Source organism: Monodon monoceros, unplaced genomic scaffold (assembly GCF_005190385.1).
Source record: "Monodon monoceros isolate NGI ecotype Baffin Bay Population unplaced genomic scaffold, NGI_Narwhal_1 Super_Scaffold_22, whole genome shotgun sequence".
In the NCBI taxonomy this organism is placed as follows: Eukaryota; Metazoa; Chordata; class Mammalia; order Artiodactyla; family Monodontidae; genus Monodon; species Monodon monoceros.
The window spans coordinates 41013207-41027269 of NW_021703779.1; the positions used below are offsets into that span (position 1 = coordinate 41013207).

The 14063-nt window shown below is 40.1% G+C and overlaps 1 protein-coding gene across 1 annotated transcript in view; it reads right to left on the reverse strand.

Moving 5' to 3' along the window:
- SLC9A7 (solute carrier family 9 member A7) overlaps nucleotides 1–14063 on the reverse strand; it is a 146008-nt gene that overhangs the window by 56128 nt on the left and 75817 nt on the right. Inside the window, exons 4-5 of the mRNA XM_029240614.1 lie at nucleotides 13340–13416; nucleotides 10336–10448 (exon numbers count right to left, since the gene is read on the reverse strand). Coding sequence (XP_029096447.1) covers nucleotides 10336–10448; nucleotides 13340–13416 — 190 coding nt within the window. The remainder of the gene's footprint in view (nucleotides 1–10335; nucleotides 10449–13339; nucleotides 13417–14063) is intronic.

Genomic DNA, 14063 nt, shown 5'->3' on the forward strand with positions numbered 1-14063 from the left:
TATGATCATCTCAATAGATGCAGAAAAAGCTTTTGACAAAATTCAACACACATTTATGATTAAAACCCTGCAGAAAGTAGGCATAGAGGGAACCTACCTCAACATAATAAAGGCCACATACGACAAAGCCACAGCAAACATCATTCTCAGTGGTGAAAAACTGAAAGCATTTCCTCTAAGATCAGGAGCAAGACAAGGATGTCCACTCTCGCCACTATTATTCAACATAGTTTTGGAAGTCCTAGCCACGGCAGTCAGAGAAGAAAAAGAAATAAAAGGTATACAAATTGGAAAAGAAGAAGTAAAACTGTCACTGTTTGCAGATGACATGATACTGTACATAGGGAATCCTAAAGATGCCACCAGAAAGCTACTAGAGCTAATCAATGAATTTGGTAAAGTTGCAGGATACAAAATTAATGCACAGAAATCTCTTGCATTGCTATACACTAATGATGAAAAATCTGAAAGAGAAATTAAGGAAACACTCCCCTTTACCACTGCAACAATAAGAATAAAATACCTAGGAATAAACCTACCTAGGGAGACAAAAGACCTGTATGCAGAAAACTATAAGAAACTGATGAAAGAAATTAAAGATGATACCAACAGATGGAGAGGTATACCATGTTCTGGGATTGGAAGAATCAATATTGTTAAAATGACTATACTGCCCAAAGCAATCTACAGATTCAATGCAATCCCTATCAAATTACCAATGGCACTTTTTACAGAACTAGAACAAAAAATCTTAAAATTTGTATGGAGACCCAAAAGACGCCGAATAGCCAAAGCAGTCTTGAGGGAAAAAAACGGAGCTGGAGGAATCAGACTCCCTGACTTCAGACTACACTACAAAGGTACAGTAATCAAGACAATATGGTACTGGCACAAAAACAGAAACATAGATCAATGGAACAAGATAGAAGGCCCAGAGATAAACCCATGCACCTATGGTCAACTAATCTATGACAAAGGAGGCAAGGATACACAATGGAGAAAAGACAGTCTCTTCAATAAGTGGTGCTGGGAAAACTGGACAGCTACATGTAAAAGAATGAAATCAGAACATTCCCTAACACCATACACAAAAATAAACTCAAAAGGGATTAGAGACCTAAATGTAAGACCACACACTATAAAACTCTTAGAGGAAAACATAGGAAGGACACTCTTTGACATAAATCACAGCAAGATCTTTTTTGATCCACCTCCTAGAGTAATGGAAATAAAAACACAAATAAACAAATGGGACCTAATGAAACTTCAAAGCTTTTGCACAGCAAAGGATACCATAAACAAGACAAAAAGACAACCCTCAGAATGGGAGAAAATATTTGCAGACGAATCAATGGACAAAGGATTAATCTTCAAAATATATAAACAGCTCAATATGAAAGCAACAAACAACCCAATCCAAAAATGGGGAGAAGACCAAAACAGACATTTCTCCGAAGAAGACATACAGATGGCCAAGAAGCACATGAAAAGCTGCTCAACATCACTCATTGTTAGAGAAACGCAAATCAAAACTACAATGAGGTATCACCCCACACCAGGTAGAATGTGCATCATCAGGAAATCTACAAACAACAAATGCTGGAGAGGGTGTGGAGAAAAGGGAACCCTCTTGCACTGTTGGTGGGAATGTAAATCGATACAGCCACTATGGAGAACAGTATGGAGGTTCCTTAAAAAACTAAAAATAGAATTACCATATGATCCAGCAATCCCACTACTGGGCATATACCCAGAGAAAACCATAATTCAAAAAGACACATGTACCCCAATATTCACTGCAGCACTATTTACAATAGCCAGGTCATGGAAGCAACCTAAATGCCCATTGACAGACGAATGGATAAGGAAGATGTGGTACATATATACAATGGAATATTACTCAGCCATAAAAAGGAACAAAATTGGGTCATTTGTTGAGACGTGGATGGACCTAGGGACTGTCATACAGATTGAAGTAAGTCAGAAAGAGAAAAACAAATATCATACGTTAACGTATATATGTGGAACCTAGAAAATCGTACAGCTGAACCGGTTTGCAGCGCAGAAATTGAGACACAGATGTAAAGAACAAATGTATGGACACCAAGGGGGAAAGCGGCAGGGGGGTGGGGATGGTGGTGTGATGAATTGGGCAATTGGGATTGGCATGTATACACTGATGTGTATAAAATTGATGACTAATAAGAATCTGCTATATAAAAAGATAAAATGATATTAAAATTTTTTTTAAAAAATCAGCTATTTTCCAGACCAGCAGCTCTCATACCTCTGATCTCAGGACTTCTTTACACCCTTAGAAAATTTTGAGGCCCCAAAGAGCTTTAGTTTTGTGGGCTATAGGTATCAATATTTACTGTATTGAATAAAACAAAAAATTAAATATTTATTCACTTAAATTACTAGTAAAACCATTATATGTTAACATATTTTTAATGAAAAATAATTATATTTTCCAAAACAACAAAAAAAATAGTGAGAAGAGAGCCACTGTTTTACATTTTCTCAGATCTCTTTAACATGTGAAGTAATGGAAGATAGATGGTTCTCATATCTGTTTCTGCATTCGATCAACAGAGTCAGTATCACACATTATATAGCCCCTGGAAAACTCCACTCAATGGTACACTTGTGAAAGAACATAAGTAAAAAAGACAAATGATGTACTACTATTATTATTAAATCAGTTCTGACTTTATGGACCCACCCGAAAGGGCTTTGGAGTTTTTCAACTTCAGTTCTACTGGTATTCGGGGCCATATAACTCTGTCGTGGGGGCTGTCCTGTGCCTCATAAGACAGTTTAGCAGCATCCCTGACCTCTACCCACAAGATACCAGTAGCACTGCACATTCTCCCCTGCCAAGTTGTGACAACTAAAAATGTCTCCAGACATTGCCAAATGTCTGCTGGGCAGGGGGGTGGGGGGAGGGGTGTGGCGCAGAATCACCCCCTGTTGAGAACCACTGCTCTAAATGTACACATGCAGGCGGGGTTCTCTTTCAACACTCACACCCAACTACCTTCTGCTTTGTTAGTTTCTGCCATAAGGACCTGAAAAACTAAACTCACTTCTTCAGCTTCCCTTGTGGTGAGTGCCACTTTTGCTGCCTGGAAGAGGGAGGAGACTGGACGCAGTGCAGTCATCTTGCCTCCATGGGGCAACTAAGGTGTGTCTGAAACCCAAGGGTAATGACCTAGAAAGACTGAGTGCCTGGATGCCTGATTGTAGTGGCAGCCATGGCACCAGCTCGGAGCTGTTAGCCAAGTTAAACAGCTCTCTGTTTAAGCTAGTATTAGCCAGATTTTTCTGTTATTTGCAGCCAAGTGCATTACTAACTGATACTATTAGAAAACAAAACCAAACAAATATTTAGCACTATTATAAGCCAACCACTCTTGTAACCATCATCCAGTTCAAGAAATGGAACTTTGCCAACCCCCACAGAAGCCCCCCACAATATGTTCCATCCCAATCTCAAGCCCCTTCCTTCACTCAAAAGTAACCAGTAACATGATTTATAGGAATCATTTCCTTGCACTTCCTTATAGTTTGACCACTGATGTATATTCCTTGACACTATCATTCGGGGTTTACCCATTTTCAAATTTATTGTTTTAATACTTTACATCTCTTTTTCTCCAAGGGTTCCCCCTCCATTCCTTTCTGTCAGCTCTCTTTTCATAACGCCCTATTGTGTAGTCCTCTCATTTCTGAATTTTCCAATCCTGATGTATACAGTTCTTTTATAACTTCTATCATTTTCTTAACTTACTTTAGCTTCTGTTGGAATGTTAATAAAGTTTCATCTGCTTTGGGACCCTCTTCTTCTGGTATGACTTCATTATCTGTAACTTTATTATTCATAGGGGTTATCCCCATTTTTTCTTATATTTACATGAAGTTCAACCTCAATCCATTTCTGCTGCCCATATTAAGTGAGGTGGGTAGGGGGTAGAAGGCCCAGAACAGCTTTTCCAGTTTCATGGCTCTAGGGCTCCCTCTTCTGGTTTTACATTGAAGTATTAAAAATATGGTCCAGAGGCGTAGCCACCCAGAGGTGTAGCCAATACTCAGATCGACTTCCTCTGGCCTTCTCCACCATTACTATCTGAGCTTTCTTTCTCCTTTAATGCCCCATCAATCAAGGTCTGTGGTCCGAGCAGGTCATTTTTAGGCAGTGGCTCTGTCCTTGCAGAGAGATCTTCTACAAGGAATTTCCTGAGAGGTCTGAGGGCCCAGGTCACTCCAGCAGCCTCACGCCTCCTCCAGTCTCCTTGCCCTCCCCCACAAATTAGAGCCTGAAAAGCCTCCTCCCAATATTCACTGATGTTATCCAATACAACCATAAAATTCTTTGCTCCCAGTGGGGATCCCTCCTTTTGACTGTGAATACTTGTGGGAAATTTCTAGGTTCCCTGACAATCAAAATGACCAGCAGCCCCTCTTTCCTTTGCTTCCTCCAGCACAGCTGCTGTTCTTATCCCTAAGTCTCACTGCTACAGGTAGTTTGACACCCCCCAGTTGATAACTGGGGATTCATGGAGATACTCTGTCAGCTAGTAGAGTCTGTGTTTTCTTTTTTGCCTGTCTTGCTTTCTCTAATTTTGTTAGGGATTAAGGGAGATTCTGAAACCACTTCCCATCACGCCTTTCTTTTCAAAAAGTTCAACTCATTTATTGAGAGTAAACAAAAAATAATTTGGAGTTGAAAAATGTCAACTATATCATGAGGCTGCTCCAGATAATCGTAAATCTAGGCACTAAAACCACTACTCTAAGCTTTCAGATGTTAAGCAGACATCAACAGGGGGCATCACCAGCAGGCATACTTCCTAAAGGACAGACATGTCATCTGCATAAAACAAGACACAAACAAGGTCAATCTCTTTCTTCCACCCTTGAAAACAGTTTGTCAAGTTACACAACAGGAAAAATCTTTAGGGATTAGGCTAAAAAAATTTCTTGTTTTCTGGATTATTTATTACATTAACGATATGTGTGGCTCCTTACATAAAACCTGTGATGGTTAATTTTACTTGTCAACTTGACTGGACCATGGGGTGCCCAGATATTCGATTAAACACTATTCTGGATGTGTCTGTGAGGTTCTGGATGAGATTAACATTTGAATCAGTAGACTGAGTAAAGCAGATGGCCCCCCTCAATGAGGGTGGGACTCATGTGGTCTGTTGAAGGTTTCACTAGAACAAAAAAGGCAGAGTAAGGGAGAATTCACTTTCTCTGCCTGTCTTTGGACCCAGACTGGAACTACAGCATTGGATCTCCTGGTTCTCCAGCCTTTGCACTGCAGATCTTGAGACTTCTTAGCCTCCATAATCACATAAGCCAATTCGTTACAATCAAGCAGTCAATCAATCAATATGTCTCTTTCCCTCTCCCCCTCACACACACATATGTCTATTTATTCTGTTTCTTTGAAGAAACCTGACTAATACAAAACCTCTACTCTTAGTTTATCGTTATATGACACAAGAATTGTCTTGTTTTGAACCCAATGTTGAAGAAACATTAACAATGATAATAATAACAATGGTTAAGGTCTTACCGGGAAGCAGGCACTATGCTAAACATTTTACAATCTCATTTAGTCCTCATGAAAACCCTAGGAAGGTAGTAGTATCATATCTCCCAATTTAGAGATGAGAAAACAGGCCCTGTGTGGTGGGCTACTTTCTGCTGCCGCAACAAACTTCCCAAAATCTCAGTGGTCAAACCCGAGAGAAATTTTATCTATTACTCATACAGTACGTCCACTGGCGGTTGGCACCAGAGGCCTCTGTTCACATCAGTCAGTCAGGGACTCAAGACTGGTGGAGGCTAATCTCAACGAACAGAGCACAGGGCTGGCAGCCCAGGACACCTGGGTCCCAGGACTTTATCAGCGAGGGTTCTGGCAGGAAACAGATGAGTAATTTGAGAAGTGTTTATAAAGGCATTATTTATAGAAGTGTGTAGAGAGCACGGGAGAGGGGGAGGGCAGTACCTGTGGCTGAAAACAGGGAGCTTTTATACCATCCCTAGGCTCAAAGAGTCCAGGGAAGGAGTGTTTGCCAGAACCAGGAGCTGTGTGGAGAGGGTCACCCAACAGGAGCCGTGACCTTTGTTCAAGGGACACAGCCAGCCCACAGGGACCCTGCATGTCTAGCCTCCTCCCAGTCTCCCACTGGTGCTCTCCCCGCGGACAAATCCAATGGGAAAGTAGAAGGCAAAGGAACCTTTGCAATCTTCCATACCAGTCAGCCTCCCAGTGCCAAGAAGAGAGTGGGGAAGGGTAGTGTGGAAATGTGGAGGGGCAAACGGAAGCCATCCAATAGTGCACAGCAAAGTCCAAAGACAGAGTAAAGCGAAGCCTTGAGTACATGATTTTCAAAAGCCCCTTTGACTTTTAAACACTATTTTCCTAAAATACTGTACCAGTAGTAAAAAAAATAATAATAATGTATAGTTAACTCATTTATTTATGACAATAAACACTAGCTCTGCATAATTAATAATTAACACTTTGTACTGGTCTGAATTTGGCTGTTCTGAATTTCAATTTCTCATTCTCCCTGCCCATCACCTTAGAAAGCAAGGCAGGAAGTCGGCCATGTCCCTCCTGGGCAAGCCTGTGCCCTACCAAGATGAGGACTACGGGTGTGGACAACCAGAAGATGATGCGGGGGTGGGGGTAGGAAGGGGATGACAGACTGGGTGAGTGGCTCCCCCCACAGCTGGACCCTTGCAATCAGAGAGAACAAGGTCACAGCAGCTGTTTCCAACTGGACATGGACTGAGAAATTACAATTCACTGACTGAAGACTGCTGGTACAGGTATCTAAAAAGCAGTGGGGAAAATGAAAGAACGGTAGAAAGAGAAAGAAGGAAAAATCAAGAACCTGACTTTGTTCCTTCAATTAACTTTCCCTGAACACTCCATCTGTGTACTAAAGAGTACTTAGCACTTGCGAACGCTCAGTACAAAGTGGCAAGTAATGTTATGTAGAAAATAGACCTGACTCAAGAGCTGTGGGAGCTACTGACTGAAGCAGTAAAGGAAGAATAACCAGGCAGGTGGCAGATTTGAACTCAGTCTCAAAGACTAAGCAAAAGACTGACCAGCCTGGGTGGTGCAACTAGAGAATTACTCTCTGACAGCACAGATCACAGCTTTTGAAACCTGTGAGTGGGTCTGATTGACTCAAGGGGTATAGAAGTGACAGGATTCCAGTGAGAGGAATCACTGCATAATGGTTCACAAGAAGGAATGGCGCTCATTTTCTCTGGTAGCTGCTTATGAATGTAGCAGTACTACAGGTTGGAAACTTATATTTTCTTTCCTGAATTGTGGATCCATTTAAGTAACAGTCCACAAAGATGGCACGTGGCACCCATGACACATAACCACGGAATGGAGAGGGCTCCTGGTCACAGAGCAGCCTATAGCATACCATGCACAGGCTGCCCCCATCAACGGAAAGACCAAACACAAGAGCCAAGTACAGTGAAATCAGGGACAAGGACTCTTACTCTTTCATATCCATCAATACCACTACATATCCCAATACCAGAATTTCTGTTTGATGCACCAGGCACAAGAAGTCAATTTGGTCTTATGGTTCCCCTCTAACTCTGCACTTAAAGTTTTTATTTCTTTTATGGCCCAAGTTCTCAAACAACAGATTTTTAGGAAGCTGGTAAAACACTTTTAATTTACAAAAACATTCTACATTTCAGAAAGATTTCCATTAAAAAGCAGTTAAAGTTAATGTCCTGATGTTTAACAAGTTTAAAGTTTCAATTTTCTAGAACTTTCATTTCTATAAAACCTTTACTGTGCCAATCTTCACAGGACAAATAAGAATGGTGTGTCATGGTAATGCCTTCCATTATTTTCTACCACAGCATGGACACATTAAAGTGAAGTAAACAATTACAAAGATAATCTGGAAAAATAAGCCTTTCTATCCAATTAAATGAAGCGACACTATGGCTCAGAAAACAGTATCAGTAATCTTTATGTTACACTAACTTCCCTTTGCTTATTGGTGGTACTAATAAGATTTCAGTAATAAAGTTATAGATGAGTATAGTTAGTAATATATTTTCAGAGACACTAAATACCTTTCTTAAACTTGTATAGAATCATTTCTCAACAGACACACATCTGGAGATGTCACAGACATTGTAGTGTTAGAATAATAAAGCTACTTTTCACAGTGCTTAGGTTAAGTGCTAACCTGTTATTACACACACACACACACACACACACACACACACACACACACACACACACAGAGGTAAAACAGAGAAATCTCTGCCTGAGTCAGAAGATGTTGATAGAGACCAACATAATCAGCGGATGCTATGCTCAACACTTTACATGCATTATCTCATTTAATCTTCACAGTAGCCCTTCACAATAGGAAACAGGTACCATTATTCCTACTTCATAAATGAGGAAACTGATGCTCAGGAGATAAAGTGTGCCCAGGCTACCCGCTTACTGACTGGCAGGGCTAGGACTCAAACCACCACCTGCAACTCCACATCCCACATTCTTCTCACAAACAAGGGTGCTTCAACCAGCCAAGTCTTCAGTATCAATTTACTTAGAGTGTCTGTAAGAAAACAGGGGGGTGAGAGGGACTTCCCTGGTGGCCCAGTGGTTAGGACTTCACACTTCCACTGCAGGGGTCATGGGTTCGATCCCTGGTCAGGGAGCTAAGATCCCACATGCCTCGTGGTGCGGCCAAAAAAAAGGAAAAAAATTTTTTCAAAACATAAAAAAAAAAATAGGGGGGTGGTGAGAGATCAACGGTTTTTGGATCATCAAGGGTTTTCAGAGCTACACAACTATCTAGAGCTGTGCTATCCAATGCGGTAGCCACTAGCCACATGTAGCCATTTAAACTTAAATTACTGAGCATAAAGTTCAAAAATCAGTTCTTCTTGCACTATCCCACATTTCAAGTGCTCAATAGCCACACGTAGCTACTGGCTACCATAAAGGATTGGGAAGACTATAGAACATTTCTATCATCACAGAAAGGTCTACTGGGTTGCGCTGATCTAGAGGACCCCCCCAAGAGGCAAGGTGAAGTGGAGGTGGGGCATGGTGGAAATCTGTATATCTTAGAGATCATTACTGCCCAGAATATTAGAGGACATCATAGACAACGAAAAGACCTTTCCATCTGTACTGTAAGAACAAGATCAGCTCTTTCTCCATAAATTCTTTCCCTGCAATGACACTCTCAGTCGTTAACACTAGAGGAAAGAATAGCCGTAACTACTTTATGTGAGCCGACTCAATTATGGGTTCCAACTTGGAGAGGAGAGCTTGTTTGTTTGTTTTGAGCTGCAGGGGAGGAAGGGTATATACTAATTCCACTTTTAAGAACTGGTTCAACTAACACTTGAAAAATACAAGGTAAGAGATTTATGAATAGGAACCACATCACAGTGTGCAGGAACATTGCACAAAAGGACTTTACAAATTAAATTACATTCACTACAGGTACTGGTGTGCATTTCTACTAAGCAAAGGTATTATTTAAACCAAATGATAGGTTTCCTAAAAGAATGAAAAAGCACAACACTGAGAAAAAAGACAGTCTAAGTGTAAAAATTATGACTAAATTAGACATTCTAAAATGAAAGACAAAAGGGAAATACAGGTGGAAGCAACCCAAGGGCTTGTTGGCAGATGGATGGATAAACAAGATGTGGTATATTCGTACAATGGAATATTATTCAGGTTTAAAAGGAAGGAAATTCTGACACATGTTATAACATAGATGAATCTTGAGGACATTATGCTAATGAAATAAGCCAGACCCAAAAAGACAACTTCTGATGATTCCACTTATATGAGGTATCTACAGTAGTCAAACTCATAGAGACAGAAAGTAGAATGGTGGTTGCCCAGGACTGGGGGGTGGGGGGGGGGGGGGATGGGGAGATGTTGCTTAATGGGTATAGAGTTTCAGTTTTGCAAGATGAAAAGATTCTGGAGATTGGTTACACAACAATGTGAATATACTCAACACTGCTGAACTATACACCTGAAGATGATTAAGATGGTAAATTTTATGTGTTTTTTTTTTTACAATAAGAAGAAGAAGAAGAAAAGGGAAATGCAGGCACTTAGAAAAGCCATCTAAGTCTGTTAGACCACTTACTGGTCTCTTCCTCCACTGTTCCATGTTAACACTACAGTCTCCCTACTGTAATGAAAGTTAATGATTGCTCTGAACTTTTTAAGATTTAAATAATAAAACATCATAATGATAAGGCCAAATATGCAAATACCTGGGTCAGTAGCAGAGATAACTGCTCCAAAAAAGAGACAATCCGTGTAGTAAAATTTATCCGAGAGCTGCCCCACAATCTTCATGAGCTTCACCACACCATACATGAGATTTCTGTAAGAAGGGAAGGTAAACTATGTCAGAAGGAAAAAAAAAGAAAAGAAACCCATCTAATCGAGTAACCTGGCAAATGAGCGAGTAGCGGAGTACTAGAATACTGTACTTCCAGAGAGGTTTGTGAAAACATTGGGCAGCTGCTGTGCTTGGACACTTACCAGGAACATGTGCAAATAAGACTTTGGCACCAAGTAATGGTCTGCAGTTAATGTCATCTTGCTGAAATATCTGAACACTCCATTTTAAAAAACTGTGCTTATTTACAGCCATAAAGTATGATCCTCAATTAGCAACAGTTAGGGCATTTTAAGCAACTGGGTAGTAGGGAAGAAAGGAAGAGAAAGAACCCTGCAAAATGGGTAATGAATTGCTACAAAACTCCCAGGATTCTAAGACAATGCATTTAAAGTCATGGAAATGAGTGGACTGGATGAAGCTGGAGAGAAAAAAAAAATGGGTTGGCCACAAAGATCCAACTGGTCAACCTTCTCTGCCAATAATTATTTCAAAGAAGGGAAGAGAGGCAAAACTCTTTGAACATCCCATTAAAATATCAGCATACTCATGGACATACCTGGCTTCTCACTCTTTGCATGGGTTAGGCAGGCCAGCAGCAGCCCTCCTTATACTGTGCAGAATGTGATATGGCCCAAGAAGGACCACCAAGTTAATATTTCAACTTGGCCAGAGCACATTTCCTACAGGACAGCTGACAAATTGGGAGGAGTGAAGAGTGTTAAAAGGCCTAGTACATGTTATTAAGGGTGTGTGTGTGTCTGTGTGTGTGTGTGTGTGTGTTGGTAACAGCTGTAGGGATTGGGGGAATAAAAACAACCACAGAATAAAGAGAAATTAAGAAAATCCCATTTACAACGACATTGAAAAGTATAAAATGCCAAAAATAAATAGCCACAGAATAGACTCATTGTACCCTACAGCTAACCCCCAATAATAAGATTCTTAAAGGTCAAGACCGTATCATTGCTCATCTTTGTACCTTAGGTGTCTAGAACAGTAGATTGACGAAGCTAGAAGTTCAAGAACTATTTGCAGAATTGAATCCTTTTGAGAATAAATAGCTATGACTTAGTGTTTGCCTACTGTGTGCCAGACATTGACACTGTTCCAGACACCTAAACAGTTATATTTCAATTCACAGGAATTCTATGATACAGAGTTGATTTGCTCTTTGTTGCTTATCAAAGGCTTCTTTCACCTACTTTTTAAATATTTCTTGAAACTAGACCTTCCTCTCCATTTCCTTCTATCATAAGCTTAGATCTGAGCAATAGACTTCTCCGTGGTAGCGTTTTCCCTATAGTCACCGATACCAGTTATCTAACCTGTCACTCTTCAGTGGCTTGTCTCTCTTAAAGGACGAAGTCCAAGCCCCTCATGTTTTAGTGGCATAAAAGCCTCCTGCTTTTACCTCCAGCTTTCCAGCTAATTTTTTTTTAATTAACTAAAGTTCACATTTCAGTCAGATTTCCTTAGTTTTTACCTAATATCCCTTTTCTGTTCCAGGATTCCATCCAGGATACCACATTACATTTAGTCATCATATCTCTTTTGTCTCCTCTTGGCTGTGACAGTTTCTCAGACTTTGCTTGTTTTTGATGACCTTGGCAGTTGGGGAGGAGTACTGGTCAGGTATTTTGCAGAATGTGGGACTTGTCTGATTTTTTTTTCTCATGATTAGACTGAGGTAATGTGATTTTGGGAGGAAGACACAGCAGTAAGTGCCATTCTCATCACAGATATCAAAGGTACAGCGTATCAACATGATTTACCAATTTTGGTGTTAATCTTGATCATCTGGCTGAGGCAATGTTTGCCTGGTTTCTCCTCTGTAAAGCTACTTTTTCTTCTTCCTTTGCATGCTGTACTCTTTGGAAGGAAGTCACTATGCACAGCCCACAATCAAAGGGGGGAAGGCCCAAGCTTCATCTCCTTGAGGGGGGCTATATCTGCATAAATTATTTGGAATTCTTCTGCACAGATTTGTCACTTCTCCCCCATTTATTTATTCATCCAATCATTTATTTATATCAGTATAGACTCAAATATATTTGTTTTATACTTTGGGTGATAATCCAAAACAATGTTATTTCTTTTGTTGTTCTTTAGCCATCAGGGAGGGGGGGTTTTCAGGTTGGCTCTGTGTCCCTTTGACATGCTCCATATCCTTTTTGTTTGTTTTCTGAGCACTTCCTTACTCTCTGACACTATAAGATGCTCCATTGTCATTTTGTATATTTGCTGCCCCAGCCCTAGAATCAGCCATTTCTGCAAGGGACCCTGGTTCTTTTCATTGAAGAATGCTATTAGAAACTAAGATCTGGGGACTGGGTTTTATTTTATTTCAGTGTTAATGAATCTTAATTTCAATTTAAACAGCCACATGTGGCTCATAGCTACCACACTGGACAATGTAACTCTAGATCTTAATTACAATCATCATAAACATCAAAATACTGGAATCTGGCCCTTGCCAGGGGCTGGGGGGGTGGGGGAAATGGGGAGGTGTTGCTCAAAGGGTACAAACTTCCAGTAACAAGATTAATAAGTTTGGGGATCTAATGTACAACATAGTGATTATAGCTAATGATACTTTACCACACACTTGAATGTTGCTAACATGTTCTTACCACAAAAAAAGAAATGGTAACCATGTGACCGGATGAAGGTGGTAGCTAATACTATGGTGGTAATCATTTTGCAATTTATAAGTGTGTCAAATCAACACACTGTATACCCTACACTTTCACAATGTTATGTGTCAATTATATCTCAATAAAGCTGGGGAAAATATTGGATTCTGTGGACCCATGTGGATCTCATCTCTTTGGAAGTGTGGTAATTTAGTTATATGACAAAGAGTCACTTACCCGATAATGAAGCAGGAAACGGCAGTCCCCAAGAAGGCATAGGCCAGAATAGACCCAAGGTTTCTGAAAAAGTGTCTCTGAATAAAACAAAAAAGCAGGAATCACATTGTGAATTTTGACAGTGAACATTAGAAACACTACAAGTCTCTAAAAAGTGAAACTTTACTTACTGCTTCCATTATATTAATTAACAACTGAAGTTACTCCTGAATAATGCTATTTAGCCTTAGAAAATCATGGTTTTAAGATATCCTTTGTCCTACCAATCAGTAAGCAAGCAAGCAAGGCCTTAGTAAATTTCAGAAAAAACTACTCTGGCTGATTATATTAAATTACATTTTGTGTGTTTTGTGTGTGTGTGTGAGAGAGAGAGTATTATGTGTGTGTAAGTAGATCAATCATTTTCACAGATTTAACCCAAACTATTTTACCCTAGTGATTCAACTAGTCACTTCCAGTTATGGTGGTACTTTAGAAGAACATTACAGATATAAGTTTGAAACTAATAAGCTATGAAAGTGCTAAGGAGCTTTCTGGTTAACTCAGCATCGGAGGCGTCTTCTGATATTCATCTGAATTAATCTTTGGAGCCTGGGAAAGAGGAAAAATAGAGATAGGTGTGGAGAAACAAGAAACAGGTAGTTCATCTAAGATGGGCAAATTTAAAAGTATGTGTACACACACACACACACACACACACACACACACACACACACACACACAC